The sequence below is a fragment of the Rhea americana genome, unplaced genomic scaffold (genome assembly GCF_003343005.1).
Source record: "Rhea americana isolate MKP2758 unplaced genomic scaffold, rheAme1 scaffold_287, whole genome shotgun sequence".
Classification (NCBI taxonomy): Eukaryota; Metazoa; Chordata; class Aves; order Rheiformes; family Rheidae; genus Rhea; species Rhea americana.
The window spans coordinates 854701-882662 of NW_028186409.1; the positions used below are offsets into that span (position 1 = coordinate 854701).

A 27962-nucleotide genomic window follows, 5' to 3' on the forward strand; every position below is an offset into this window, starting at 1 on the left:
AAAAAAAAAAAAAAAAAAAAAAAAAAAAAAAACTTCAGCCTCAAAGTGTAAACATCTGTGAATGCACAAAGTTCTCTGGTCTTCAGCAGAGTTTAATACAACCTTAGAAAAATGATCCTTCCCTTCTTCCCTTCTGACTGTCTATCACTCTGCCTCTTCTTTAGTGGCCCTTGCTCTGGCAAATCCAGATTCCAGAGGATTTACTTTGATTCCCCTTCTCCACCTTGTTTGTGGCTTTCGTTTCCAATATCCAAACGCCATTCTTCTTTTTTTAGCTGTCCTCAAAAATCCAGGCCCCCTTTGATACACAAATGAAGCCAGAAATATTTACGGTAAGCAAGAGAGACAAGAGATTAATCCAGGGAAGCCTTTAATTACCCATAAATCAGGTTTTACAGGGCATTCATTTAGGCATGATTGATATTCTTTTGTTTGGTTCTGCATCCAGCAGGCTCATCATTTAAAAGGGAGAGACTCCAAACAGAATAAATACTCCGAGCAAATATGCTGTCTACACAGTGACAAGGGCTGGCCCTCTAATATGGGTAAATTCATAAATCCACAGATTTTAATGCCAGATGGAGCTGTTATCACTGTCTGCTCTTCCCCTCYGAGTCACACCAGCCACGGGATATCTCCCCTGTGATTCTTGCACTGAGCCTTGATCTCTCACCTGTGCTTTGTCTTAGTGCAGGTAGGGCTTTCGATGCTCCTGAGCAACTGAAGGGACAACAAGGTGCTTGTTAATCAAACGAAGGTCTTGGAGAAGGCTTGAACTCAGGGGGCCAAAAAGCAAGTCACCGTCCAGGCTAAGGCAAGGGAGTTGTAAGGGCAAGGCAAGGGGGTCTTTTCTGGGCCGAATGCTCCTTAGTATTTTCACTAGTTGCTCAGATTGGGGAGGGGACTTTTCAAAGCTGTGAAAGTCATCAAGGTGGAGACAGTAAGAAGCTCACAGACTGAAGAAGACAGCCTGGAAGTCAGTGGAGGCAGAGGCAAAGGCAGGGGACAGGGATGTGGCTGGGCAGCAGGACGAGAGCAAGGGGTTAGAGACAGTTATAAACGATGTGCAACTGGGCACATTGGAAATGGGGCATGCTGGAATAGGTGAAGGCACCATACTTGGTAAAGCATCGCAAGGTCACCTCCAGCTGCAGGCTGCCATGTGTCGGCCAGCTGTGCTGATCTGTGCCCGCCCTTGCTGCACTGCTGATGTTGCTCTGCCATCTGAGGTTGGCATCTAGCTCCTTTAAAGCTGACTGTGTGTTTAACACCTGAAGTCTGGCAACTTCTCCTGCAAACTCATGGTCAAATGTGGGCTCAGTCTCAGCTACATATCCTGGGAATCCTCAATGCCTAGTGAGGAAGAAGAGATGGGGTAGACCGACTCTGTACTCAGCCCTCCACCTTCCCATGTGTCATTACTATCCCAGGAGGTCTTTCTTCCTCCACACATACTTTTGTACAAGTGTGAAGCAATGTGAGAAGGGGGCAGCAAGCCGAGCTGGGCCAGGGAACAGGACCAAGCAATAAGAAAGCGCCCCCATCCATCTGCATAGCCGAATCCCTTCTCCTGTTTTATTTGAAGCCACTGGATCATGCTGCTTAACCCAGCTAATCACTCTGCCATCCAATTATGGCTATCTGCAGTGGAAAACCCAAGCCCCATCTTAGATCATTAATTAGGCTATAAGCCATCTATCTCACTGCTCAGAGCTGTCAGCCCTCCCTGCCCCRGAGATCGCATCTTGTTCGAGGCAACAAAATACCAAGGGGGGGGGGGAAGCCTATCTCTTGGGAATATGGGAAGGGGAGGGTTGATGTCTGCCCCAGAGGGTAGTGAATTAATTAATATCTGTGGATCGCTTTGGGGAGGGAAAGCACTGCAGGGGGACGTTAATTGCTAATTGTTATTAATTGAATTGTGCTGCTGGGTCAGTGGCAGGTCAGAGAGACTGACACTATACGTGCATGTGTGTGTGTGTGTGTGTGTGTGTGCATCAGTTTGCTGCTCACACGCATATTAGCAGCCGTGTCTCGGTGCCTGCAAGACTGTGAGCCTCATCATGCCAACGAGCACTGACACCATCTCAGGCCCTCGCATTTGTTCTCCCAGGCGAGGGCACCAGCCACCCTTTTCCCCTCGTGTCTCGTTCTCAACAAGGCACGAGGCAGAGGAAAGGTGTATGAGAAACCGAGCGATTCATTGCATCCCATGAGAGCACCATTGGCTGGACAAGCASTGGCCAGAGCAGGATGGGACTCACRTGCCTGGGATGCAGAAAATATTGGAGCAGAATCATATTTTGGTTTCTCGGTAGTGCAACAATCACTCGGGGGGGCTGATCCTGCTGGAGGAAAARTTGGCATGAAGGAAGATGTGTGCTGCTTGGGGAGTTAAAGATCTGGGAGGTCCAAGGTGAACACAGTGGCATCAGCTCCTGCTGCGATGCCCCCATCTGACGGTGTAAAACAGAGACGTTAGCACTGCCTGCAAAGATGGAGGAGCCAATGCTGATGCTCTCTGCCATGACGGCTGTGGCAGCTACTTGCTGGCTCCAGATGGAGGAGAAGCTGCTGCAAATGCTAGACCTCATGTGCCCAGCAGGACCTCCAGCTCCCAACAGAAACATCTTCCCAAAAGGAAGCAAAACTTCAGGCTAAACAAGACCTCTGCGGGAAGCACCTGTCTCTAGAAAAGGAGATTGGTTTTCTTTCACCATACAGCTGACTGCTCAGCTGAGACTCCCCAGGATTTTGGCAGTCTGGGAGAGGTCACAGAGGTCTCCTTCACTGCAGGACATAATTTGGCATAGAGTATGTCAAATCAGGACTGGGAGGGTGCAGAGAAACGGCCTGTCTCTGGCTGGGAGAGCAGCCCGCTGCCATGGTAGACCTATCGGCACGTGCTTCGCTCCAGCCTTGGCAGGGCTGGGACCTGCTGGGTACCATGTGGCAGCTGACGCCAGTCCCGGGCAGTGAGTCTCTGGCAGGGAAAGCCGTGAAAGGACAGGCCTGGCTTTCACTTGCTCTATCTGCAAAGCCTGCGGAGGTTCAAGTAACCTGTAAAGGACAAAATGTAGACAAGAGCTTGAGCAACAGGGTGCAAAGTGCAGGAGCGGGCAGCGAGGAGCAGGTTCCCCACCAGGCCAGGGTGCTCTCCGCTTGTGCAAATCCACCYGGACCTACTGCTTTCCCAGCTCGCTTCCTGACAGCAGCATGGCCGAGGCAGATGGGAGGGGAATAAATCTTTGCCTCTGTCCAGGGCATTTGTCGCCCCGACATCATGCTCAGGCGCAGCTCGTGTCACCTCCCATGGTGTTTAAGCTGCAAGGTCAAGCACTGAGGTGGCTGCAGAATGGTCTGCTGTCCTACACTGCTTCTGGGTTAGCGCTCTGCACTGTATTTGTATGAGACAAAACACACTGAGCCCGGCAAAAGAAGACGTTAAGGTTTTTTGTTGGTTTGCTTGAGGGAGATTTTTTTCCCTCTTTAGTAGTTTTGGCTCATTTACAAACCCTGCAAAGAGCCAGTGGCTCCGCTGATCCATACTCCCCCTTTAGCTGTAGTTGCCTTGATCCATGTTACTGCTCCATACCAAGGCCTCTYCCCGCATCTGGAAGGAGAGCCAGCACAGCACACAATGATCAGGACAAGAGCATCCAGTTAACGCTTGAAAACCTGCTCGGGTAGGCAAACCATCCCAATCTCTCTTGAGAGGAAACCTTTTGCCCCAGATGCCCACTGCAAAGGGCCAGCAGGTCCGGCTGACATGCTTTCAGGCTATGCTTTACCTGTGCTGATCAGCACCAGCTCCACTAGAAATCCCATCCTCCTCCCACTTCCAAGAGCCCAGCTAGTGGGTCATTGCTCTCATCTGGTGCATTGGAGAAGAGACATGAGATATGGCACAACTCTGCAGGACCAGATCAGCGAGAAGTCCTGAGTGGTGCACGCACCCGGGGCAGAATTTCTTTGCTGCTCGATCCCCTGGGTGCCATCTGGAGCAGTCACAACACAGAAGCTGTTCTCAGCTCCATTTATATGTCTGCCTGACATCTCTCTTGCTGTCAAAATCGGCTTCCCAAAGCAGTAAATAGTTGTTTGGAAAAGAGCAAGTGGGTGCTAAGCTTGTCTCGGTGGCTGAATAAATCCTGCTAATGCTTTGGTAAGGTTCAGAGGATTGCTAGGTGCACCAATAAGAGGAGCCAGTGTTTATACTGCAAAAGGGCATGGGGAGGGCCGTCTCCTCCCTACCCGGAGCGGTTTAGAAGGTAAATGGCACCAGGGAAGGGCAATCAGGCACTGGGGACTAGCCTCGTTGATGGGGAAGGAGAAAGCTGCTCATTTTATTGGCTCAACACAGGAAACATCTTAATCCAAAACCCTGGGGAGCTGGGAGCCTTCTCCTAAGTAGAGGAGGCTGCAGCTTTTCCTGCCTCCAGGCTCAAGTTGGATTTTCTCTGGAAGTCTTTGTATTTTGGGGCATGGCTGCGCCGTTCAAACCAATGAGCAGCGACCTTTCCTCCAAGAGACTTGGTCCGTCCTCCTGGGGCAGGGCCCTGGGTGAGAGAAATGGGTTTCGGCTTCATCCACTCTCAGCACCCATCCGTGGGCAGCAGGGATGAGCTCACATCACCACATCACCCTCGTTGCCCTTCCACTCCGACAGTGCGTGCTGCCCCCAGTGCCGCTGCTTTCACACCCCGAGCGCCACTCCCTCGGCACGCACTGCGGGTGGGAAGCTTGCACCACGTTTCTGGCCCCCACCGCAGCAGCTCTGCTTGCCTGGCCGTGCGAGGGATTGTGCCCAGTCATGTGTGATGCCTCAGAAGTCTTCCTGTAAACTCAAAGAGCTGCTAAGCCCAAGTGGTTTGCTGCTCCATGAGCTTTTGTAAAGACGTTTCTAGATGTACCTAGAAGAGAAAGTGGGTAGCTGCTCTGATAGAGACCTGTGTGTTTTGCAAAGTGTGGTTTTCCTGAAACCAATGGCAAAATGCAAACAGCAGACCCCTTCCTTCCCCTATCTGCCTCCCTTGCAAGTCTTGGGTCTAACAGCACTGTCCCTCTGCCTCCTTTCACTTGCRATTGCTTTCCTTGGTTTTAGTTTCCCCAGACTTCTGCAAAAGCCATGTAATCGGCTGAGCAGAAACTTGCAGGCCATGTGGCTTTCTCCAGCTTTYCTACCATGGTGATGGTAGCACCATCTCTGAAAGCCACCACTTACAGAGGCATTCAGTCGCTCCTTCCATGTAGGGCTTGCCAACATTGAAAAACTTATTGCAATTGCTACTGGAAACCATAATTTAGCAGCAGCTGTTCCAAAATAGCTGCCTGCACAAGAGTCGATTCCTTTCGATTGCAGAGGGCCTGCGTAGCCATCCAGGATTTGCTCTGGAGGAGTTCACGCCAATGAGCTGTGAGCTGTGCTCAGTTTCCCCTACACACAAGCTCTTCTGAAAAAAGGCTTCAGCTAGACCCGATTGACTGCAGATCAGATCTCCTTAAGGACACGTATTAACATCTTCCCCCCGACAGCTAACAAGGCTGTGATTTTAATAAGCTATTGAAAATCTGAGCATGGTATCAGGTTCATCATGTTTCCTCTGCCTGCTCTCAGGATGCAAAGATGCTAAAACTGAAAGTGTTGATTAAACTGCTAAATAGCATAAGCTCCAAGGACRGGAAGGAGCTGCAGAGGGGTGGATGCGGGATGCTTGGGGCAGGAAGGGACTGGTGGATGCGAAGCAGAGCAGAGAGCATCGGTTCTAAGAGCGGGGCACGGGGAAGCTGCATATTGCATCCACGACCCTGCCTGAGGTCTGCTCTCTCCCATCTGCAGGYGTTTCTCTTCTGGGGTGGCCCGGCTGCAGCCTCCGTCCAAGAGCAGTACTGCGAGAGCCTGCCTCCTGTGAGCAACCACACGGGTGAGTGCACTGCYGTCTCCTCACCATCCCTGTCTGGGCCTGGCGTGTCCTGCCAGCGGGGATGGGCCAGCCTGGCATCCAGAGGACTGGAGGAGGTGGCGAAGGGGTGCCTCTGGGCTGATCTGTGGCTGCCTAACTCCTTTTTGAGGTGTGTTAGGGTGTGCCAGGGTGAYAGTTGAGGCAAGCAAAAGCTGCAACGCTCAGGAAACCTAAAAATAATGAAAAATAGATGCTTGTCAGACTGCGCTCAAGGGGGAGGTGGGGAGAGAAAGAGCTCTGCCACCACCTGCTCCTGTGCTGTCTGTTCTGGGCCATGCCCAGGGACACAAGGAGTCAAAACAGTCTTTGGGAGCAGCTTCCCTGTGCAAAACCAGGATCTTTGTCCCCTATGTTCACCCCCCTTCTGCCATCCCCCTGCCCAGCAGCGACAGTAAGAGGCTGTGGGTCTCCAGGATCCTGCTTTTCCCAGCCCCTGAGATTGTTTCACCAATGCAGCATGGCCATGATGCTCCCATCATGGCCATCCTCCATCACACAGCTTCACCACATCTACTGCTAAGTGCTTTTGGAGAGAGCTGCCACCCATCTGCCCACTGCCAGCCATGAGGGGTTTGGGACGGGATGGTGAACAAGGACTGGCTTAGCTGTGCAGGATTGCAGGGAGCTTGCTGACATTTGACACCTGTACATGGGTTTGCACCCTACCAGGTCAGGTTCAAGACATGTTTGTGCCAAAATTGTCTTTGGTCTATATTCAAGATGCTATTTAGGTGTCACCTCAGCTGCGACAGATCTGGTTTCATGACAGGTTTGAAGGGGGAAGGTGGCTGAAGGAGAGCAGAGGAGCTCGCAGGGACAAGGAGGAAAGTCCTCTTCAGTGCAGGGATGCTGGAGAATTTGTTTTTCCTCAATTGAATGAAGGCTAGAGCAGCCTCTGAGCAATTGCCCAGCTTGCCCTAGTCCCTTCTAATCAGAGCAGCTCACTCTATCAGGATGACGGATGGCCTTGGAGGCCCCATGCTGATGGATGGCTCCCCGCCACACAGCTCCCATTAGCAACGGTTTTAAAAGCTCCTTTTTAAAAATTTCCAGATTGCCAGCAGTTCATTCACTCCCTTACTGACTGGCAGAGCCCCAGGGTGCTGTGGGCTCTGGGAGGAGATGGGTGCTCAGCATGGCGGGGGGAAGCCCCAGACCTGCCTGCCTGGCTCAGAGGCACCTGCTTTTCTGGAGCTTTTGCTCCAGGCMTGGCTGGAGATARCAGGATCCACCATGTCCACAAAGGCTGCTTGGGGAAGCCATACAGTCCCAGGGAGGARGGCTGCCAAGATATTGCCAAAAAASCTYGSTTGCAGCCCAAGCACTGCATGGCACCACCAAAAACTGCCAGCATCAGCACCATCATCAGAAATTGGAGGTGGAAAGCCCTGGGTAGAGCAAGGCTCGTTATGGGAATGCCCCCGTATTGTTGGCCTGGGCATTGTGCAGACAAGAAGCCTGGTCATCCCTCATTTGTTTTGCTCCCTGAAGATTTCATTAGTCTGCACGGTGATGTGTTGCTTGTCTCTAGTCAGCTTGATAAATGGCACCATGTCTTGTCTTACTCACCATCCCCGGTGCAACACGTTGCATGGTCTGTGGGCTTCTGATCTGCAGAAGGGCAGAGAGCAGTGCCTGGCCCTTCTGTGATGCATGGGCCTTCCCACCACGTAGCTAGGGGTAGGTCGACAGGAGAAGGGAGCAGGCAATTCCCAGAGCCTCTTCTCAGCTGCACCCAGTGGCAGTTGAGCTGGTGCCAGGCTGGTTTGGCTCACAGCCTTAGTCACTGCCAGTGAAACACTCCTGAGCTCTGGGGGAGAGGGCAGAGCAGAACCCTCAGGCTGTGGGTGCTGATTTTTGGCAAGGGCTGGGTTTTGGCCAACAGGGATTTACCAGTGCTAATCCAAGGGGAAGCTTGGTGCACTTCAGCTTCCATCATTCTGGGATGTTGGGAGCACAACCTCACCAGGGCTCAGATCTGCAGCATTTCTGGAGGCCCTCCGTCTGACCTGCCAGCCTCAAGTACCTTGATGGATTTGGGATGAGGCTAGAGCATCTCTAAGCAGTCTTGGCTCTGGGGAGGTTAGAGCAAAAGGTACGAAGATGAAACTAATTGGCTTATGTCTGTTGCTTGGTAAATACAGTTCAGCRTCAGCCCACATCCATTTAAGCCTTGCCTGATTCAGGCAGTGGTTCCTAAGGAGGGATATTTGCAAAATTGGAAAGTYGGTTTTGAGGCTATTAAAAAGGGAGAGTTGTTATAATGACGCTAATGAGAACTGCAGCGAGGCTGTGAGACTTAATTTGTTAATGTCTGCGCAACCCTTGGGAAACAGCACATGAGGCCCACTGGTCCTCCAGCCAGCATCTCAGTAGGGTGCCAGCTGAGTGCACCAAGCGGCCCTGCCGTTCGGCAGAGCGCAGCMCTCCTCCGAAAAATAACCCAGCGTGGGGTCTCTTCCTCTCTCACATCACCAGTCCCCTCATCATTTGATCTCTCACTTTCTAATGAGGACGCAAGGCCAGACAACGCTTGCAGTGCAGTCTGTGCAAAACTCCCTTTGCAGGAGCCCTGCTTCTCACTAGGGAGCCAGCTCGGCACAGCACGGTTCATGCACTGAGCCAGTATGGTCTCTGCTCACAGCGGTGCGATGGAGAGAGACCCAAGGTGATGCTTGCTGGTCTCTCTGGGTGCTCCAAGCACAGGGCCCCATGTAAACCTTCATCCTTGGAAGCAGAGCAGCTGAGCCCCAGGCAGGACTGCTCTGTTCACCAGTGCTGCCCTCTCGTCCACAGAGATTTACCCATTGCCCTCTACAGCCAACTACCTCCAACCCAAGGCTATGTTTCTTGGTGTTCAACCTTATCCAGACTCCCTGCGCGGGGTGGTGGCCTGACCTGATATTTCAGGTACCTATCAAAAATACCTCTTGGTGGACCTTCTGATTCTCGCCCGTGCTGGGATATCAGAACGTCCACGCACACAACTAGGGCACTCCATCAGAAAGGCTGTTGTCCTCGGTAGCACTAGATATTTTCTCCTCCTGACAGAATTTGTATCAGGCTGGATTTGAGATGGAGAYGGTGCATTGGTAATGATGGGTCAACTGCACCACCACCAAATATTTGGAACCCAATAAATTAGCATTGATTAAGCTTAATTAAAAAAAAAAATAAGAAAGATCAGTATTCCTTGTCCAGGGTGAAAAGGCACCTGTCCCAAGGGCTTGCAGCTTACAGATTGTCTCAGCTAGTGAATTTGTATTCCTGATGATTTATGCTCTCCAGGGATGTGGGAGCAGCTGCTTCTCCCCTCGCCCTGCCAGGAAGCTGTTCAGGGAGGGACAAGGTCATTTTGCCTGCTGGGGCAAAGCATCCAATTGCGGCTGCGTGACCGTTTCCCGTCAGGGCACTTTTCTGGGGAAGGAAAGGGAAACCTGAGCAGATGGAAAAGCCTCTTTCTAATTAATAGGTGATGCTTTCACAAGCATCCAGCAGAAGCCACTCAAGTGGAGTGAGCTTGGAGCACGCACGGGGTTATTTTACCATTCATGGCATCGAAGCTTGGATCAGTCCAAGGATTTGGCACTCAATTACTACTAGCTCTCGCTGGCACTCTTCACTACTTCAGGCTATTCTGCTTTTTAYCTGTGATTATTCTCAGTAAACTGTTGTCCTCAATCACACATGCATACCCTGGACAGAGGAGAAAGCCCAGCTGATTCCTTCTCCAGAAATGGAGGGAGGAAGGTGTGGTCCTTCTCTGCAGACASAGGAGGGACTTGGGAAGCCACTGGAGGGCTCCCAAGCTCCTGCCCATCTTCTGCCGGTGGTCTCATGGCTGTGGCCGAGGCCACCCAGCTCAGATACACATCCAAAAGCAGTGGTTGGGACGATGGGGACAAAATTGGGACCACTCTAGAGAGAGGAATGTGTGTGACACACTACTGTTGTCACGTAACTACGGCCAGCCCTAGAGCGAAGCCGTTCCGRCCCTCCCTTGCACTGAGACAAAGCCGTGCTAATGAGAGCAGTCACCAATTAAGGGACAGGGAAAGAGGGTGTACTTTGGTATTTAAAGCAAGCAAGATGGGTCAGTGCAGACTGTAATGAAATGCTGCCATGGAGGAAAATGCGAGCGTGGTGAAAGGTCTGAGCATCTCCTTTGGGTGGGCTTTACAGGCAGTCTTGGAAATGCGTTTCACACAGCGTGACAGTTTGACCACGAGCCTTTCCACCAGCTTCAGCTCAGCTCCCCAAGCCGCTGACATCGCTCCAGCAGRCCCTTCTCGTGCCACTGTGTCAATTCACTCATTGACTCCCCTGGGGAGAGACTGGAATTGAAATTCATAAAGGTCAAATTAACAACAGCAGCCTCTCTCTTCCCTTTAGCCTCGCTGGCATCTCTCCTACTAACACAGAAATACCAGAAAGGAGCTAAGAGCAGGGACTCAGCACCAAGGGGGCACAGCAAGACGGGGGCATGCTGGCAAACTGATGAATTTGAACTTGCCTATATGGCAAAATTATAGTGCTCTAAGTATTGATAAAGTCATTTTACTTCATCATCTGGCAAACAGAGATGTCAATATAAACTTGCTTCCATTCTTAGGTTTTTCTTGTAGATGGAAGAGGGAGGAACATGATGGTTTGAGGTTTTCTGATAGAAAAAAAATGTAACGGTATTCTGGCATACCTCAGTGCAAATGGCAGCTACAGCACTTGGACTGCACTTTGGACTGGATGCAGTGAAACCATTGCCAGCTACCCTGGAAAACCCAGTGTTAGCCAAATTGGAGGTCTCTGCAACAAGCTGTGTAAAATAGCACCTTTTGCCCTACCAGAGCAGTAGTAGGTGCCCAGGAGGGACAGATGACCTTTTACAGCTCTAGCTGCCCCTCCAGGCACTGGCTGTGGGTAGAATATTTTGATTAGATGTGGAGCTGAAGCTCTGGTTACGAAATGCAAATGCTCCAGAAGTGACACCCACAGGGAGTCAAAGGCCCTGGCTGCAGCCTGCTCGAAGTGCTCTGACAGCAATGCAATCACTGAGGCGATCAGGTATGGATGGAGATAACTGTGCTTGAGTAAGAGCTCAGGACTGGTAGAGATATGAGCTAACGCATCTTGGCTGCTACTCAGCCTCTTGAGATGCCTTAGATAAATAACCCCGTCAGTCCCAACCATGGGAATGAGCTTGTGATTCAGATTTCGATCGTCTTTTCTAGCCCCCATTGAAATGCACGTCAGGAGAGAGGCTTCATGCTTCGAGCAGCTGCTGGTGGGGGTGCAGCGGTGTGCTGAGACGGCTGTGCTCATGCAAAGCCTTGCCCCTTGCATCTGGGTGAGATGGGGAATGTGTTCGCAAGCACAGCTGTATTAGTGCAACCTTTAATTTAGTCTTCTTCATACCATTGTAGTGGTGGTTTGATGACACAAAAAAGCTTCACACCTCCTAGCCCCAGCTGGAAAGCACTGCGGCCATATGTCTGGTGGTGCTGGCCCAAGAGAAACACACTCAGTCTTCTTTAAATTTGCTGAAACCTTTTGGCAGATTAGCTGGGGCTGGTGAGCTGTACCCTGCCGGGCTTTGTATATCTGCATTGCTTTAGCTCAGACCTGTTGCAGGGCCTTTGGTGAGCAGCTTGGAGAAGCCCGTCCTGTAGAAACAAGAGGRAAGTTTGCCATGATAACAAGAAAACTCAACATGTATCCCCACGCAGTCTGTTGCTGTAGTTATTGTGATACAGTTGTGTCAGTGTAATTCCCTCGACAGGCACTCTTTCTCCAGGGTAAAGAAAATACTTTATGTTGCTTTAAGGCAGTCAAAACTGAACTGAAGAAAAATGGGTGGGAAGGGATTTGAGTGACTTCCTCTCTTCCACACTCCCCATCTCAAAGCAGGACCAGCTTCCTCCTACCCGAAATGTGCTGTTTTTGTGTAGGAAGGAGCCAGATCTGGGGATGGGGTGCATGCAGGAAACCCATCGACCTTTCTGGATGTAACGCTGCAAAGAACATAACTGTGTCTGTACAGCAAACTGGGCTAAGAAAGACGGAGCAGGCGCCTGCAGAACCTGGGAAAATAATCCTTCCACAAATATGGATGGGCTGAGAAGCAGACCTGAATGCGTTTAGCATTGATACATATCATTTCCATGCTAAATGACAGTAAATGCTAGGAGCTGCGTGCCGCTGGGGAGCAGCTGGAGCAGGCGGTTGTGATGGGCAAACAGGATGTTGCAGCCCTCGTGGCCCTCTTCTCCTTTGCTGTTTTACTTAACCCTTCCCCAATAGCTGATTTTTTTTTTTCTCCTTCCTTGCACGTTGGAGAGAGAAGCAAGAGTAGTTCTACGGCTTTCCTTCATGGAGCATTTCCCAGCGTTAGCCCTGGAGAAATATTACAGCTACCTGCCAGTTTAGAAACTGAACAGGCAGACCCCAAATCAGCCTCCCGCAGCATCCAGGCAAAGCCTGCTCACCCCACTGCCGCATCCAGGCTTGAGTCTCACCCCAACCTACCGGGTGAGGAGGGGTGCAAGGTCCTAGTGGCACCACTGCCCCATCAGCCAGCTCCACCTTCCCTCCTGCAGCTGTTCTCCAGCAGCGATGGGATTGCGAGACCTGTCTGCTCTGTTTTTAATCTGGTGAGTGGCCATGATGCTTTAACTGAAGTGCCCCACAGCATTTAATTGAGCACCTTGGGGTAACGTGGAGATATTATACACCATCTTAAGCAACTGTAACATGGAACATCATCACCTTTATCTGCCAATCTAATTTTCATGAAGTTATCTTGGTTTTGGTTATTAGTGATATTGCTCTTGCTTGTTATCTAGTGGTTGAGCTGTCAGTCTCCAGCTCTGCTGATCTTTAATTGCTCCATCTTCCTGCTTGTCCCTGCTGAGTAGTCTGTGTCTGTGCCCCAGCACAGCCCCTTGGATGCGGGTAGGGAAACGGAGGCAGGGGGCAGCCTGAGAACATGGACTTTGTGTTTAGCCCCACCATGCTTCACCCAACAGTGAAGGTTTTCACCAGCTTTGCACTAGCCCAGATTTCCCTCGCATCTGTACCTCATGGGTTATTTCAGGTGAAGTGTTTCCTAGTCCAGGTATTTATGTGGCATCTCGCCTGAGTGGACTCCTAGGTGCCTAACAGAGAGCATTCACATTTTAACTTTTCCTTAATGGGAGTAATTACCATTTCTCTCTCTTCTTTACCTGGCTACATATTACCATAAAATTTTAAACACTGAGTTTGTTTTCTGACCCTCTGTTTCTGTGTCAGATTTGGGTCGAAATATCTAAAGAGCTCAACAATTGCTAATGGATGCAGATAAGCACAGGCACACACACGACACGTGTGATTAAAGGCATGGTGTTTCCTGAGAAATATAGCCTCAAAATGCTTAATTTAAAGTGAAGGTTGCTACAGCAACATACACWTTAGCAAAACTAAAAGCAAGGGTCATTGTGAAAATTAATTTCTCACTATAAACTGTCTGAGGGAGATGGTAGCACTCACCATACTCTGCATGATTCCCCGGTGCACWTACTGGACTCCTCGGAAGTTGTTTATTCTTGCAAGGATGTTTGAAGAGAAACCTCATTTTCTTTTCACTGAAAATTTGCTCCAGGAATTTCCCRACAAACCGAGGAGCCCATTTTTCAGATTAGCAATGATGATGCATATCCCCCTCATGAAAATCTTCTTCATATCAATAAGACAATATTTTGCTTTTGTTTAGCTGGGTTTATCCACAGGCAATTTCTGGAAAGGCTTTCAAATAATGCTTGTTCTTAGAGGCCAGGTCAAGAGGAAATGCTATGTTCTCACACTCAGAGCTGTGAATTGAGGTGATTTGTCTTAGGAAATGTTTATCTCAGCACCAGCAGCCCAGACATCTCCAGTACCCAGGAGGGGTTTGCACTGAACTCTGCCCCTTCCAGGGTCTGCTGCGTATCCGTCTTCAGACTGCAGCCACTTCAGACTGTATTATGTTGATATTACATAGCTGTTGTGCTTCCTATCTCATTTTGAGATGTAACTAAGACATATTTAGCTATGGTACATGTTGTTCTAAATATATGCAAAATATATGTAAAAAAAGACTGCAATCTGGCCTACCTAATGCCCACGTTAGTGCACTSGCATAGCTGGGAAAAGCACACGAGTCCTTCTTCCAGCAGCAGCAGACTAAGAGCTTTCTTCCTCACAAAGACTGGAAGAGATCAACATGAACGGTCAGAGRGAAGAGGTCTCTGCATCCCACCAGCACCAGGTTAGTGTTATCCCTGGGAAAGGGACAACCTGACTTATGGCTGGCTGGTGCTGAGCTGGAGGCCAAAGTAACGGTCAAGGAATAGCAAGGCAGGACAACCAGAGCCAGAACAACAGGCCTACTCAGGAAGGCAAGTTAGAAAGCCAGATTTGCACCAGATCAAACTTTTTAGGTGCTTAGACAGGACCAGGGTGATAGGCAGGGCCAGACTGGCTCAGCAAGCCCTTGGAAAGTCTTGGTACAGAGCCTGTTTGCTGTCTGTCTTGAAGCTCTGCTGGGAGAAGAGCAACTACCAACCCCTCAGTWCAGCAGGGACTCCAGCTTCAGCTCTCTCAGGACAAACCTGGGTCCTTCAACAGTCCAGAAGTGGTCCTGAGATTTCTGCTAACCCTCTGCCTTTCTCCTCCCCTAGGTCCCCAGTGCAACGCCTCTGTAGACTTGATTGGCACGTGTTGGCCCCGGAGCGCCGTAGGACAGCTGGTGGCTCGGCCCTGTCCTGAGTATTTCTACGGTGTGCGGTACAACACCACAAGTGAGATGGGCACCATGGGTGGGGATGGGGAAATGGGTGGGCTAGGGAATGGGAGAAGTACAGAAAGATCCATGTGCATTGGGGGCAAGGGTGCATGAGCAACAATAAGTCCCTGGGGACAGAGCTTTTTGGGRTGCTCTGTGTCATCTGACAACCAGAAGAAAAGAAGCCCTCATATCCCAAACATTGGGAGCTGCCTTATACCCAGCATTTTAGTTTGTAAAGCAGAGCCACCTCACAGCAGTGCCTTTATAAGAAGGTCCTCCTGGACATGCACCAGTGAAGGGGGAGAAGGCTGATATCCCCATTTAAGGGACAAGGGAAGACGAGCATGCTTGCCCTGCTGTTGGAGGTGATATGCAGGACTGCAACTCCCAGTTGAGTGAGGACCAGAACCTTGTCCTCACAGAGGTTCCCAGTGGCAGAGCCCATTGCAGTTTAGGCCCCCAGTCCTGCAAAACCTTGTGCTCATGGCTCGTTCCTGCCTGCCACAGGTGATTGCRTTGTCACTGCAGGTAATGCTGCCTCGGTTTGCCCAGCTGGGTAGCAGAGGACATGTTGAAGTCCAGGGAAGCAAAGACACTCAGAAAGCCCTCAAAGCCATCCCTAGCACACAGCTGGGTTTTTCACTAAGTGCTGCATTTCATGAAAGAAACATCTTGCTTCCTGCAGAAAACATCAGTGTTTCTGCCCTGCACCTTTTTGCCCCAACAGCACATCATACACAGACGGCTTTTGCTTTATGACGCTTTCGTGCCATTGTAGGAATCGCTCTTGGTATTAATCTGTACTTGCGTCTGCCTAAAAGTCCCTCCCATCTCTGTCCCATCCCATCACCTTGAGGCTCACAGTTTCTTCTGTTAATAGCAGAGCCCTAAAGTCATTCACACACTGGCATTCCCCATGTTAATGCTTATCAGCTTCTGCTCTCGGCCTGTCACGGCCGCTCCTTCCCAATTAGCCTTGCGTCTCATCGTCCCGGGGAGACAGAGCTTGCCGAAGGCTGAGAAAGCTACTAATGTGGGGAGAAAAGCACAAACTTCACGCTGTCATTGAAATAGTGGTCACTGGATGGCAGATGATCACTTTAGCAAATCGCGCAGAGGAGGGGAAAATGCGGTTAGGACTCGTGCCTCTCCCGCTAAGGCTCGGTGTTCGGGAGCACCGGGGCTCTCAAGGGTCAGAGCTAGTGCTCTGGGAAACAGCGAGGTCTCTGGCTCTAGCCTGCTGAACCCTGCTCGTCCTCACTTCAAGTCTCCTTGCACCTGCTCTGTGGCCATTTATATGGTTRTCAACTTGACTAAGAAATTCAAACAGTTGTGTTGTCAGTCCTYGTGGAGAGTTGCAACAAGCTATTTGCTTTGGCAAAAAGCTTGGGACCAATCCCTGCCCTTTGGAAGCAGAGTCCCTGCTCTTAAATTTCTTCTATCTGAGTATTGACTTCAGGCAAATCCCCAAAACRTAAAATGGGGGACAGCTCCAGGCAGTGACTGGTCTTGTGAATCTGCCTGAACCTGTGGCTACTTGGAGACCAAAATGCAGCTCAAAGGCCTTGGACAGTTCTGAAATATTCACAGAAAGATGCAGAGATTTGGATTGCACAGGAAATAAAGGCTTTTCTGAAAGCAGTTCAACAAAAAGTTCAAAGGCTTTTCTGAAAGCAGTTCAACCCAAGTCTAGAACCAGGGAGAGTTCACAGATCTTCTCAGGGCAATTTGGGGGAATGTGAGTATTTTGGAAGGCATAGAAAATCATCCCAAGCCATGGATCCTCTTCTTGACTTGAAAGCACTTCCCCATGCCATGCAACCTTCKTGAAAAGGCTCCTTCCCTTGCTTTCCTGTTTGTAAAACAGGAGCTTTGCAGAGCAGGATGAACTCCCCTCTCAACCCCAGTGTGTTGGGGATTTTGGTCTTGCARTTGCAACCAAGTCATGCTCTGAGCTGGCTTTAAGGAAAAAGATTCCACTGGCTTGATGTCAGACACCTGGATTATTAATGATCATCAGGTCACATTCTTCATTTTCCCTGAAGGTTTGTGTCCAGCCCATGCCCTACACACTATTAGCCCTTCAACATTCATCCTCTCTTGCAGACAATGGCTACAGGGAGTGTCTCGCCAACGGGAGCTGGGCAGCACGTGTCAACTACTCCCAGTGCCAGGAGATCCTCAGCGAAGAGGTAGGAGGAGCCTGACTCAGCTGGGCTTGTGGCAGGAGGGTAAGGGGTAGGAGACAGTTTTGAGAGGCAGCAACATCCAGGCCAGGAATGGTTCAAGGAAAATGTGGGGCTGGGTATGCACCACTGTCAGTCTCTAGGGTTGCACACAGCATACAGCACCTCTCTCACTGCTCTGCATTTTCACTCCTGGGGTGGGGGGGAAATCCCTGTTAAAAATCCAGGAATATTTTCAGTGTGAAGTCCCCCGAGCCCATAGCCCCGGGTGCAAATAGGCCCCTCTAGCCCCAGCCCCATCCTCTGCTTCATCAGCTCTCTCTCAACACAAACACTCCGTGCAAACCCTGTCGCTGCCTACTGGCAGATGGCAATGAAATAAAGATGTTTAGGAAGTTAAATGGATTATATAAAAAAAAAGGGACCAAGAATTACAAGACCCAGAGTAAGTCAAGCCACTCCTCAGAGCAGAAGAGATGCAGGCTGTTCATTCGCAGTTAATAGCCACCTCTGGTATTTAAGATGCTGATATTTCTTGCCAGGAATGGTTTTCTCGCTCAGTTAATTGCTAATTCGCAGGTTGGATGAGTGCCTAACAGCAGGACCAATCAATTAATTTAATTATCATGCACGCCTTCCCATGATCCCCTGCTCCCTCTGCCCAAATACACCCAAGTCCCTCAGCTGCCCCCAGGGCAAAGTGGAACGAACTGAGACATCAGATGTCAYGTTTCCAGGCAGTTTGGCTAAATTAAAAGCAGGACTTCCCCAGACATGGGTTAGGGACGTCCCTGCATGCAGCACGGCTGCTATAGGGGCAGCATCCACGGGCCTATGACTAGCTGCCTGGGCGTGAGTAGGATACGAGTCGGACGAGAGCCCAGCTCTGGTTTGTGCTTCTCCTTTCCACTCCGTTATCTCCAGTCCCACATCAGAGGGGAAATGGGCTCCAAGAGGTTTTGAGTGGGGCCRCTAAAAGTCACGGTGCAGCTCTCAGAGCTGACGTTGTGATGGAGGAGGCAGGTTTGCGTGGTGGTACCCAGAGCCACCGCTGACCCCCTTCCCATCACTTTCCCCTGCTGCAGAAGAAGAGCAAGCTGCACTACCACATTGCTGTCATCATCAACTACCTGGGGCACTGCGTCTCACTGGGGGCCCTGCTCGTGGCCTTCATCCTCTTCATGCGCCTGCGGTGAGCAACCTGACCTGGCACAACCAAACCCCCTGCATGAGAGGGGGAAGAGGCTGAAGAGATCACCTCAAGGCYCCTGGGCTGGGGATGGACCTGGAACCCCTGCGTTTTGCCATATCCTCCCCCGTGGCTGTCACTTCCCAGCTGCCCTTTGCTCTGGGGTGATTGTGCCTAGCTCTGGGTTATATTCTTCCTGATATTTTGGGATTATGGAGACAGAGGCCTTCCCTGGTCCTGTTTGTCTCCTGGTGTCGGTCCTGCCCACCCACCCTAGGGGTACGGGCACAGTCCCAATATACCCCCATTGAGGTGATGGGGTCTGTAGTACTGTACAAGGACACTCAGCTCTACAAACAGCCCCGTTCCACAAATGGGGCCAGCTCCCAKATGCGCACTGTGCTCTGACGGTCCCTTGTCCCTCCCCAGGAGCATCCGATGCCTGAGGAACATCATCCACTGGAACCTGATCACAGCCTTCATCCTACGCAATGCCACATGGTTCGTGGTGCAGCTCACAATGAACCCAGAGGTGCACGAGAGCAATGTGGTAGGTGCAGCTCTGTTGGGCAGCCAGCTTGACCCTGGGGCCAGTCAGCTCGAGTATGGAGGGAACTCAAGATCCTATGAATGAGGCCACAGGAGCAGCTTGATGTGGAATAGGGCTGCCTGGTGGTTATTGTACAATCTGTGCTGGTTCAATTGCTCTGCTGGGGTCTGTGCCTCTCTGCCTCAGTTTCCCCATTGTAACACAGAGGCAATGTTTCCTCTCACCCCTTTCCAGCAACAGAGACTCTCTGAAGAAGACACTGGGCTTTTCTTGACATGGCCCAGTTGAGAGCAGCGATGCTCTGAGGAGGGCCAYCCATTCGTTCTCTCCCTGAGCAGCTCTGCTCTTCACCCTCCACATMTTTCCTTACCCACCCATCCCTTTTGGCAGGTCTGGTGCCGCTTGGTCACAGCCGCCTACAATTACTTTCACGTCACCAACTTTTTCTGGATGTTCGGCGAGGGCTGCTACCTCCACACGGCCATCGTGCTCACCTACTCCACAGACAAGCTCCGCAAGTGGATGTTCATCTGCATCGGCTGGTGTAAGCACTGCGTCTCCCCTTTGTCCCCAGGGCAACAGAGCCTTTAGGGACAGGGGATGCTTATCCTCATCTTCCACTCCCTCCTCCAGCCCTTCTTGCACAGGCATAACTGCAAAGGACTGTCAGGAGCAGGAGGAGCTGTCCACGTGTGGGACTTTTCGGCTCACCTRGTGGCTATCTCCTTGTGAGCCCTGTGCTGGAAAATCACTATTACAGCATAACTCGGTCACTGAGTTGCAGCCCTAAGGTTCCCCTCTGTTCTTACAGGTATTCCCTTTCCCATCATCGTCGCCTGGGCCATCGGGAAGCTGTACTACGACAACGAGAAGTAAGCCCCATCGCTATTCCCGTTTCTCATTCACTTCTCTACTCCTATTATCTAGAAATCAGTTGTGTAAGGAGCTGTACACGCAGAAGCAGGCCTGGCTCCTGCCTGGAAGGGCTGACAAGGCAGGATACACACAGAAGGGATGGAGAAAAGATGATATTTTTCCATCCATTCTTTTATTCTACATTTAGGCTCTCTGCAGCATATGCAGCTGCCTGCTCCTACATTTTTTTTTCTCCCCAAAGGACAAATGAGATTTTAGGGGGAAGAAAGCGAGATTAAGCCAGAGCTCCTACAAAGTGTTTGCTAAATGGAGCAGGGATTTAATCTACCAGCAGAGATATAAACTACCACCACCTGAGCCATTTTCACAGAGACTTGCTAATGGAGGACTTAGCAGGAACCTGATGAGTTCATCATGCGTATTGTGAAGTTAAAGGGAGCCTGTTTAGATGAATGGCAGCTCGACTTGTTTTTCAGTGTTGGTTTTGCCTGGTGACTTCAAAAGACCTGTGCTACACACCAGAGCAGCTCTGATTTAATAAAATTCCAAGCAATGTACTCTTAGGACACAGGTGTCTGCGTGAGTTCCTGCAGGATTTACTGGGGACAGTGCCTATCCAGACCCGTGTGTAYGCAAGGTCGTTTGAGTGCCTTGTTTTCATTAATACTGGTGCTCTGCGCTTTTCATCCCACGGCCAGGCACCCCATTCCGGGAGTGCTTGTTCCCATCTCTGAAGCTTGCAGAGAAAGTCTGTGCATGGACAAGAATAAATCGAGGTCACTTGCAATCTGGGCCTTTCTTCCCTTGGCCACAGGCTTCGTTTAAGGTGTTTTCCCAACATATTAAAGCTTTTCCAGGTAGCTTGGGTGTTGCACTCACTGCCACTAGCTCAGTGCACATCCTTCCTGCTTTAGTTTAAGATCAGCGCACAAGCTGAGGGACCATCCCTATTGTAGCACCTTGCACTCAGTCTAAGCCCCAGAGGTAGTGCAGCTGGCTCCTTTCCAGCACGCTGCCTTCTTGTGACCTTGGATCAGTGGACCCTATCGTGCTATTCCTGATTTTCTCCAGCATGAGAGGAAATCAGCCCTGGTGCAACTCCTGCATGGTCTGCTCCAATCCCTGCTCTCACGAAAATCCTGGAAGGGAGCAGCTCTCATGCTGATGGCTTGTCCTCARCACCATTTGTCCTTGTCTTGCAGGTGCTGGTTTGGGAAGCGAGCAGGAGTTTATACTGACTACATCTACCAAGGCCCCATGATTCTGGTGCTTCTGGTAAGAGCAAGGACACATTGCTGGCTAAAACAGGATTTTCCATCCACATATGGGATATGACTGTGGCCAAGTAGGGTCTTGCCCCTTCCCTTAGCTTTACCCTGCTGCAGCAGGTTATGCTGCCTCGTGAGAGCAATGCTGTCCCCTTGCATGCCCAGCTTCCCTCAGCCAAGCTTGAGCAAACTTGGACACCTAMCCCAAGATGAGAAACAGTGTGTCCCACATCCCACTGTCTGGAAAGGGAGCCTGGAGACCTCACTCTGAGGGGGCTGTTCCCATCTGCGGACTCCTACAAGTACTCAGGTGAGTCCCTTCATGGTGTCCTGGCTGGGAAGAGATGTACCAGCCCAGACTACTCAAGTGCAGGTGAGCAAGTGCTTTCCTGAGCAGCAGCAGCCCAAGGATCCCAATCCTATTCCCCATCACTTTCTTCCTGGCCCACAACTGAGCAGTGATCCAAAAACTGCAGGTCAGACAGAGCATAACTTGTAGAGGCTTTGACTTTCCTGCAAGGGATGAGCAGGGTCTGCAAGATGGGGACAGAGGTGGCAGGTCCCTGCAGCAGCAGCGGAGATMTGACCTGAGTTTGCATGAGAAAAGCCATGCGTGAGGTCCCACTGCTTTCCTTCCTTCCCTGCCCAGCGCTGGGGAAACTCGAGGGGGTATTAATCACTGGTACCAGGCAGCATCCCCTCCGTCTCTCTGAGTAATTGGAGCCTGCTTTTCATTTCCCAGCTCGTCGGGTAGTCAGGCCACTTTTAATCTGTGTCGATTGTGCTCCACTTACGGTGCTGCCTCGCTGTGCCCTCATTAACCAAACGGCAGCCAGGAGAGCTGCCAAGCACAGGGCCTGGCCAGCAGCTCCTTGCTGCGCTGGCAGCCGCTCCCCCAAAGTCCCTTCAGCCCCTTATTCCTTCCTTTTTTCCCCCATTCTTCTCCTCTTGCCCCTTTCTCTGCCTTTCRCTCAGTCTCACCCTTCTCCTTGTCTGCTCTGCTGTCCCTGCTCCCTTGAACAAAGTCCAAAGTCTTATTGCTCCAGTGATTTTATAAAAYCAATAAATGCAGATGTCCTATCCCAGTGCATGGAGCGCAATAGGTATCTCTGCAAGAAGCAAAGTCTCTCTGGGCCAATTTAACTGCTTCTTGCCTTTACAGTGTCCAGCCTCATCCCAACCTGAGTCCAGGTTCAAAAGAAGATTTTCCCAAGTAGCAATTCAGCTGCACTGCACAGCCCATTGCCTCTGCCGCACAGGATGGGGGCAGGAAAGCACCCTGCAAACAGCAGCGCTGGCTCCAGCTGGTCCTGCCCTGGGGCTGTTCCCTTCCTGGTGGCCCTGCCAGGGCACACAGTGTGAGTGCTCCTCATCCACTATAGTGCAAAGGCCACCCAGTCTGCTCAGGAGRCATTTAAACTAAGCCAGGTGAAATTGTAACAGCCTGATGGATGAYTTCATAGAATGGTAAGGTTGGAAGAGACCTCTGGAGATCATCTAGTCCAACCCTCAGCATAGCCCTGTACGGGGATTGAACCCGTGATCTTGGCATTAGCAGCACCACGCTCTAACCAACAGAGCTAAACCTTCTACTATGATGTCTCCASAGGAGCTTTTCTGCCCTTTGGGGTTTACTAATATTGCAGGTGCTCAGGGGAGCCAAAGGAAGAGGCAGCATCCAGGCAACAGACACTAACATCCCCCTTCCTTCCAGATCAACTTCATTTTTCTGTTCAACATCGTCCGAATCCTCATGACAAAGCTCCGAGCCTCGACTACATCAGAGACAATACAGTACAGGTAAGAGCATAACYGGGAGATGGTGACTAGCAGCATGGGATTTGGGAGCTGAGGCACAGAGGAAGAGGCACCTAAAAGCATCTCCAGTGCTTCTTGGAGATACCTGACCGTTGCAGCTGGGGGTGTTTGGAAATCATGGCCAGAGAGATTTTTACAGTAGAGAACGTGAACAGCTGGATCCATCTTTGGCGGAAGCAACTGGGAGCTGAATACTTTGCAAAAGCCTCTCCCGGTGGGATCTGATCAGCTCACTGGAGTCAGACCTGCAAATCCTGGCACAGAGGCGAGAATTAAATCGCTGCTTGGCAGCAAAGCAAARAACAAGGAAGGAGGAATGAATCGATGTCACCCCAAGCACCTGCTTGTGAACCTGCAAGGAAAAGACAGTAGTCTCACAAGCAAATGACAGGAAGATTTAATCCTTTCCTCCTGGGGAATATTTTGCAGATCTCTGAGCTGCATGCTCAGCGCATCTCTGAAGCACCTGGAACAGGAAGGTGCTTTGGTCTTCTGCAGAGCTTCYGTTAGGGTCATTTTGCAAGCAGAAATCACTGAATGTCCAGGTGTATATTGGGTGAAGTGAGMCAGATTTGGGGTGGAGGGTGGTTTTGTTTGGGGTTTTGGGATCTTTTTGCTTTTTTCAGATAAAATTGTAAAAGCTGAGATGCTGTTATTGAGAAATGCCAGCTCTTCTCATTGCAGGSTGTTGAGCTGTGTTGAACAGTTCAGCTGAAAAGAAAAAAACATAGGTCAAAGATTATTGGAATAAAACAGGGTGGTTGGCCCCCATAAGCAATTCTGAAAGACTTTTGACTTTCCCGCATTTTCCAGAGCTTGGATAGGAAAGCTTTTCACCTTCAGGCTGAAGAACCTTTACATTTCCCAGAAACATTGTGTGGGACAGGAAAGCTTGAACAGTTTGGTAGAATATAAACCATGCAGTCCTGCTTAAACCAGGCGTGGGATAGTGCTGGAGGGTTCCTGCTCACATTACACCTTGGCCTTTGGGAGCAGCCCAYTTAAAAGGCTGGTGCATCCCCCACTGCCAGAGCTGCTGCCCTGGGGCTGTTACCCCATGGGCAAGTCCTGTCCCTTATTTTTAATCTCTAATTCCTGGTTCTTGCTACACTCTTGTTTGCCAGCCTGAAGTCCCTTGGGATGTTGTGTCCTATGTCAAGAGCAGGATCCGCTGCATCAAACCGTAGGCCTCTAAACTGGGAAGWTTTCTGGTGAAGCTGCTCCTTTTCTAGCACTAGGTGTGGGGAGTCCCAGCCTTGCCATCTGCTTAGCTTAGCTTAGCTAAGCTAAGCACATCACGTCCCCCTTTGAGACGGATTTTCCACCCGTTCTTTRCATCTCCCCTCCAAACCCGTCTGGTTTCTCACTAGAACTGGGCACCATGCTCCAACAACCTCTCTGAGGCTACTCCAAACAGTCTGTATCAGGAGGCAGGTACTGAGCCCAGACTTGAACAGCATTAGAAGYCCTGGCTGCTGCCCAAGCCTCCAAGTTGCTCTTCGAAGCCAGCTCAGGCTCAATTATTTCTAGCTCCTCAGGTCTCTATGACATCTGACAGTTTTTTGGGGTGAAAATATGGCTTTCCTCCAGGTCATCAATACAGCCATGGACCTGCACAKGTTCCATGACTGGTGCCTATAGGACCCCACCTGAAACCACTAGGAGATTATTTTTCCCTGTGCTAAGCTGCAGTTGGGATCTGTGTGTTAACAAGAGTTTTATCAAAAGAAGTGTTGACTTTGCATTGTTCTTCTTCCTTAATCAAAATGAATGAGATCAAGCCTAGATCCTTCCAGGAGTCTCTTGCCTCAGCACTATTACTTTTACAAACCAAACTTGTAATCTCATCAAGAAGAGAGATCAAATTAATTAGATGAGATCAGTTTTTCATAAACTTGTATTGATGGCTATRAATCGTTTTTCTCTCCTTAATTCTTTTTTAATCAAGTCTATCCACCTCCCTTCCTGAATGGAGAAACCAAAGCATGATACCCAAAATGCAAAGGCACCTTCAGACCCCACTGTATTTTATCTCACAAGAGTTGGTCAGTCTCTCTGAAATGCTATGTGCACACACACACGYCAGCCCAGATGGTTCCAGCCTGCATGATCCAGAAACCATCACCAGAAATCAGATCCCTCCCAGCAAAGATGAGCCCAGCTCYACTCCATCCTTTCCTAGCCACTGGTTTGCCTTGCCTTGACCAGCCCAATCAGCCAGCCATGCCTGAGACAATCCTAGAGCAAAGCCTGCAGCTCAGCTCTATGTTTCTTTCCTAGAAAAGCTGTCAAGGCCACTCTGGTGCTGTTGCCTTTACTGGGAATCACCTACATGCTGTTCTTCGTCAACCCGGGAGAGGATGAGATCTCCAGGATCGTCTTCATCTACTTCAACTCCTTCCTGGAGTCCTTCCAGGTAAGGTCCTTGGCACTAGTAGTGCTGCCATCCCAGTYCCCCAAGGGATGCGGTGTCAGCCAGAAAACAGGCCCTTCCTCACTCCACTCCAGCCACCTCATCCCTGCTGWGAAAGCAGGAGTGACCACCCCAAATCCCAGAGTTGCTCCAAGGTGGCTATGCTGACACAAAGCCACATGCACTGSTGATAACTCCGTCTCTCTTCTCTTTCTCTCTTCCAGGGCTTCTTYGTCTCTGTTTTCTACTGCTTCTTGAACAGCGAGGTGAGCATGGGGGCTGGGGACAGGTGGCAGCCACTCAGGGCACATTTATGCGGTTCCTTGCATGCAGACACAAGCTCAGTTGGAGGCAGCTTGAGGGGCTCCTGCCTCTGCACTGGGTCTGGTGYGTGGGCTCAGAGGGTGCTTGGACCTGAGCATGTGGCATCTGGACCCCTCTGGTAGAGAAAGCGGGCTGGGACCAGCATCAGGGACTTGTGTCTGGGGTGAGCCAGGGTCTCTTCGGCTTCGGAGARATAAGTTCCCCAGATGAAGGTGTTTCCAGCATCAAAGTCAGAGCTTTATCTCAGTCTGCAGTCATGTCCATGGGGGAACCCTCCACCATGAGCACTGCTCTGGTAGAAGCCAGTAGAGAAAGAGCTCTTGTTTCTCACAGGAAATTCAGGAGACTTTTGCAGGTCCTTGTGGTTTCACTTGCTTTTTGTGAGAATTGCCCATGAAAAGCCCTTCCAAAACAAACACAGCTGATAGCTTCCATGGCTTCATTGTTTGGAAAGGTGTCTCTATCTTTCAAACATTATTTCACTGAGGTTTATCATTTGTTGTGGCTTGTTTAGTTACTTGGTTTGGTTTAACAAGAAGACTCAGCCTCAAAAACCCAAGAAAACAGAGATTTTTTGCCACCTTTTTCCCATGAAGTGAATGGGGTTTAGCCCTTTGCAGAAATTTCTGCAAAAATGAAACATATCACAGAAAGCATGTTTTCCTGTGTTTCCTCCTGGAAGCTTCCATCTAGAGGAAGAAAATCCACATCCAAGAATGKTCCCTCTAGGAGGTGCATGCATGTCCCCCTGCCCCGGTCACTTTGTCCCTTGTGTAAATCCTTCCCTGGAATGAACCCTGTGCACCTGTGCGTACCGGGCACACAGGATAGGGTCAGCTCCCAAGCTCTGACCCAAAGTACACGTAGAGAAGAGCAAAGAAGRTGAGAGCAGAGGCCCACTGTACATTGGGATCGATCGTTTGGGCAGCTTGTTCCACTGCCTCCTTGCAAATGCTCTCGCACCTTTGCTCACTGTGAGGCTCAATGGYGGAGCTCGATCAGCAGAAGCAGAGCCCAAGGGAAAGGAAACACAAAAAGTGTTTTAAAGCCTCCAGAGAAGACACAGATCCTTTTTTACATTATATTTCAAACCACTTTTCCGCAATAAGAGACCGATCCAATGCTGGCAGCATTCTGACCTAATGGGCTCAGATGTGCTAATAACTCCCCGATGCTGCCGTTTCAGGGCCAGAGYTTTTCTGCCCAAACCTGCTTGCTTATTTTCCCCAAAGCTGACTGTTTTGAGGAGCTGCCTGCTGTCTCAGGCATCCCCATCCAGCGCCCACCTCCTGGGGGGCCATCCCACATTGCAGTTGATGGAAAGGCATTTCTTCAATATTTACCTGCTGCACCAAGCCCTTGTGTTGTCACAGGCCAGAATTAATGTTGAAGAAAAGCAACTAGCATGAACAACAAAAGCCATAAAATGTCTCCAGCTGTCACTCATGTCCCTTCCAGCCTGCTCCTGGAATCGCACACAGCATCTGAGATAGAGCTGCTCTTCAGCGCGTGCCTGGCCAGATTTATCTCTCCCTCTCATTTCCATTTCATACTCAGAGGCACTAGCAGTTAGGTTCATCTCCTGTCCTTCAAAGCAGAACTGCAAGAGCTGAATTTCACAGGCATCATGTCAAATAAAGCCAGGTGTCTTGGGACCTGACAGGGACTCCTGGGACCTTTCCTTGACTGCAGGCCCAAGCCGAGCTGGGTTTTAGTGGTGTTTCTAGCTGAAAGGCTGAAGGCAAGGATGGCCAGGGTCAATGAGCAACATCTGAACTCACTTTTGTTTCTGAACCCTGAAAAGTGGGACCAGAGAAGAGGAGCAGGTAGCGGGACGCCTGGATCCCCATGGGATGGTGCCCCAAGCCAGTGCRGAGTCCTGGGCTCTCCTTTGCTGCAGGTAGATCGGCCTGCCCTTTCTGTAGTCCTAGGGGGTTTGATGTAGGAAGGGACCAACCCATTTGTGTGATCTAACCTCCAACGTAGCATAATGCAATACAGCAGCAGCATTTGCTTCCCGCTTGTTTTCACTTGCTGCATCAGATGAACTGCTTTGGTGCCTCAGTCCCCCCAAAAAAGCCATGCAACCATCCCGATTACTGCTTGCCCCTGCAGCATCCAGAGGCTCAGTTAACATTGCTGCAGAGCACATCGCATGCAGAGGAGGCAGTTTGGCAGCAGCGCGGTTCCTAAACGCCCCCCTCCCCTGTGTCTCGTCCCCAGGTCCGATCGGCCGTGCGGAAGCGGTGGCACCGGTGGCAGGACAAGCACTCCATCCGGGCCCGCGTGGCTCGGGCCATGTCCATCCCCACCTCACCGACCCGCGTCAGCTTCCACAGCATCAAGCAGTCCACGGCAGTGTGAGCCGCGAGGGAGCCACCGTCCGGGCCGAGAGGGCCACGTCCCCTCGGGGCCACCGCCCTGCAGGGGAGCACAGCAGGGCAGCCAGGTCTTTCCCGCACTGCCCAGTGTCAACGCCTAGCGGAGGGCAGGGCAAGTTCACCAGAGCTACAGGAAACCCTACAGCTGCTCGCATCCAGCTTCTAGGACTATCATGGGGGATGAGACAGCCAAG

At 50.7% G+C, this 27962-nt stretch overlaps 1 protein-coding gene across 1 annotated transcript in view; it reads left to right on the forward strand.

The window, feature by feature from the left end:
- CRHR1 (corticotropin releasing hormone receptor 1) overlaps window positions 1-27751 on the forward strand; it is a 31041-nt gene extending 3290 nt beyond the window's left edge. Inside the window, exons 2-13 of the mRNA XM_085308947.1 lie at window positions 5840-5924; window positions 14657-14776; window positions 16870-16955; window positions 18035-18141; window positions 18568-18688; window positions 19079-19232; window positions 19500-19560; window positions 20767-20839; window positions 22547-22632; window positions 24931-25066; window positions 25288-25329; window positions 27611-27751. Of these exons, the coding sequence (XP_085165073.1) occupies window positions 5840-5924; window positions 14657-14776; window positions 16870-16955; window positions 18035-18141; window positions 18568-18688; window positions 19079-19232; window positions 19500-19560; window positions 20767-20839; window positions 22547-22632; window positions 24931-25066; window positions 25288-25329; window positions 27611-27751 (1212 nt within the window). The remainder of the gene's footprint in view (window positions 1-5839; window positions 5925-14656; window positions 14777-16869; window positions 16956-18034; window positions 18142-18567; window positions 18689-19078; window positions 19233-19499; window positions 19561-20766; window positions 20840-22546; window positions 22633-24930; window positions 25067-25287; window positions 25330-27610) is intronic.
- The last annotated feature ends 211 nt before the right edge of the window (window positions 27752-27962 follow it).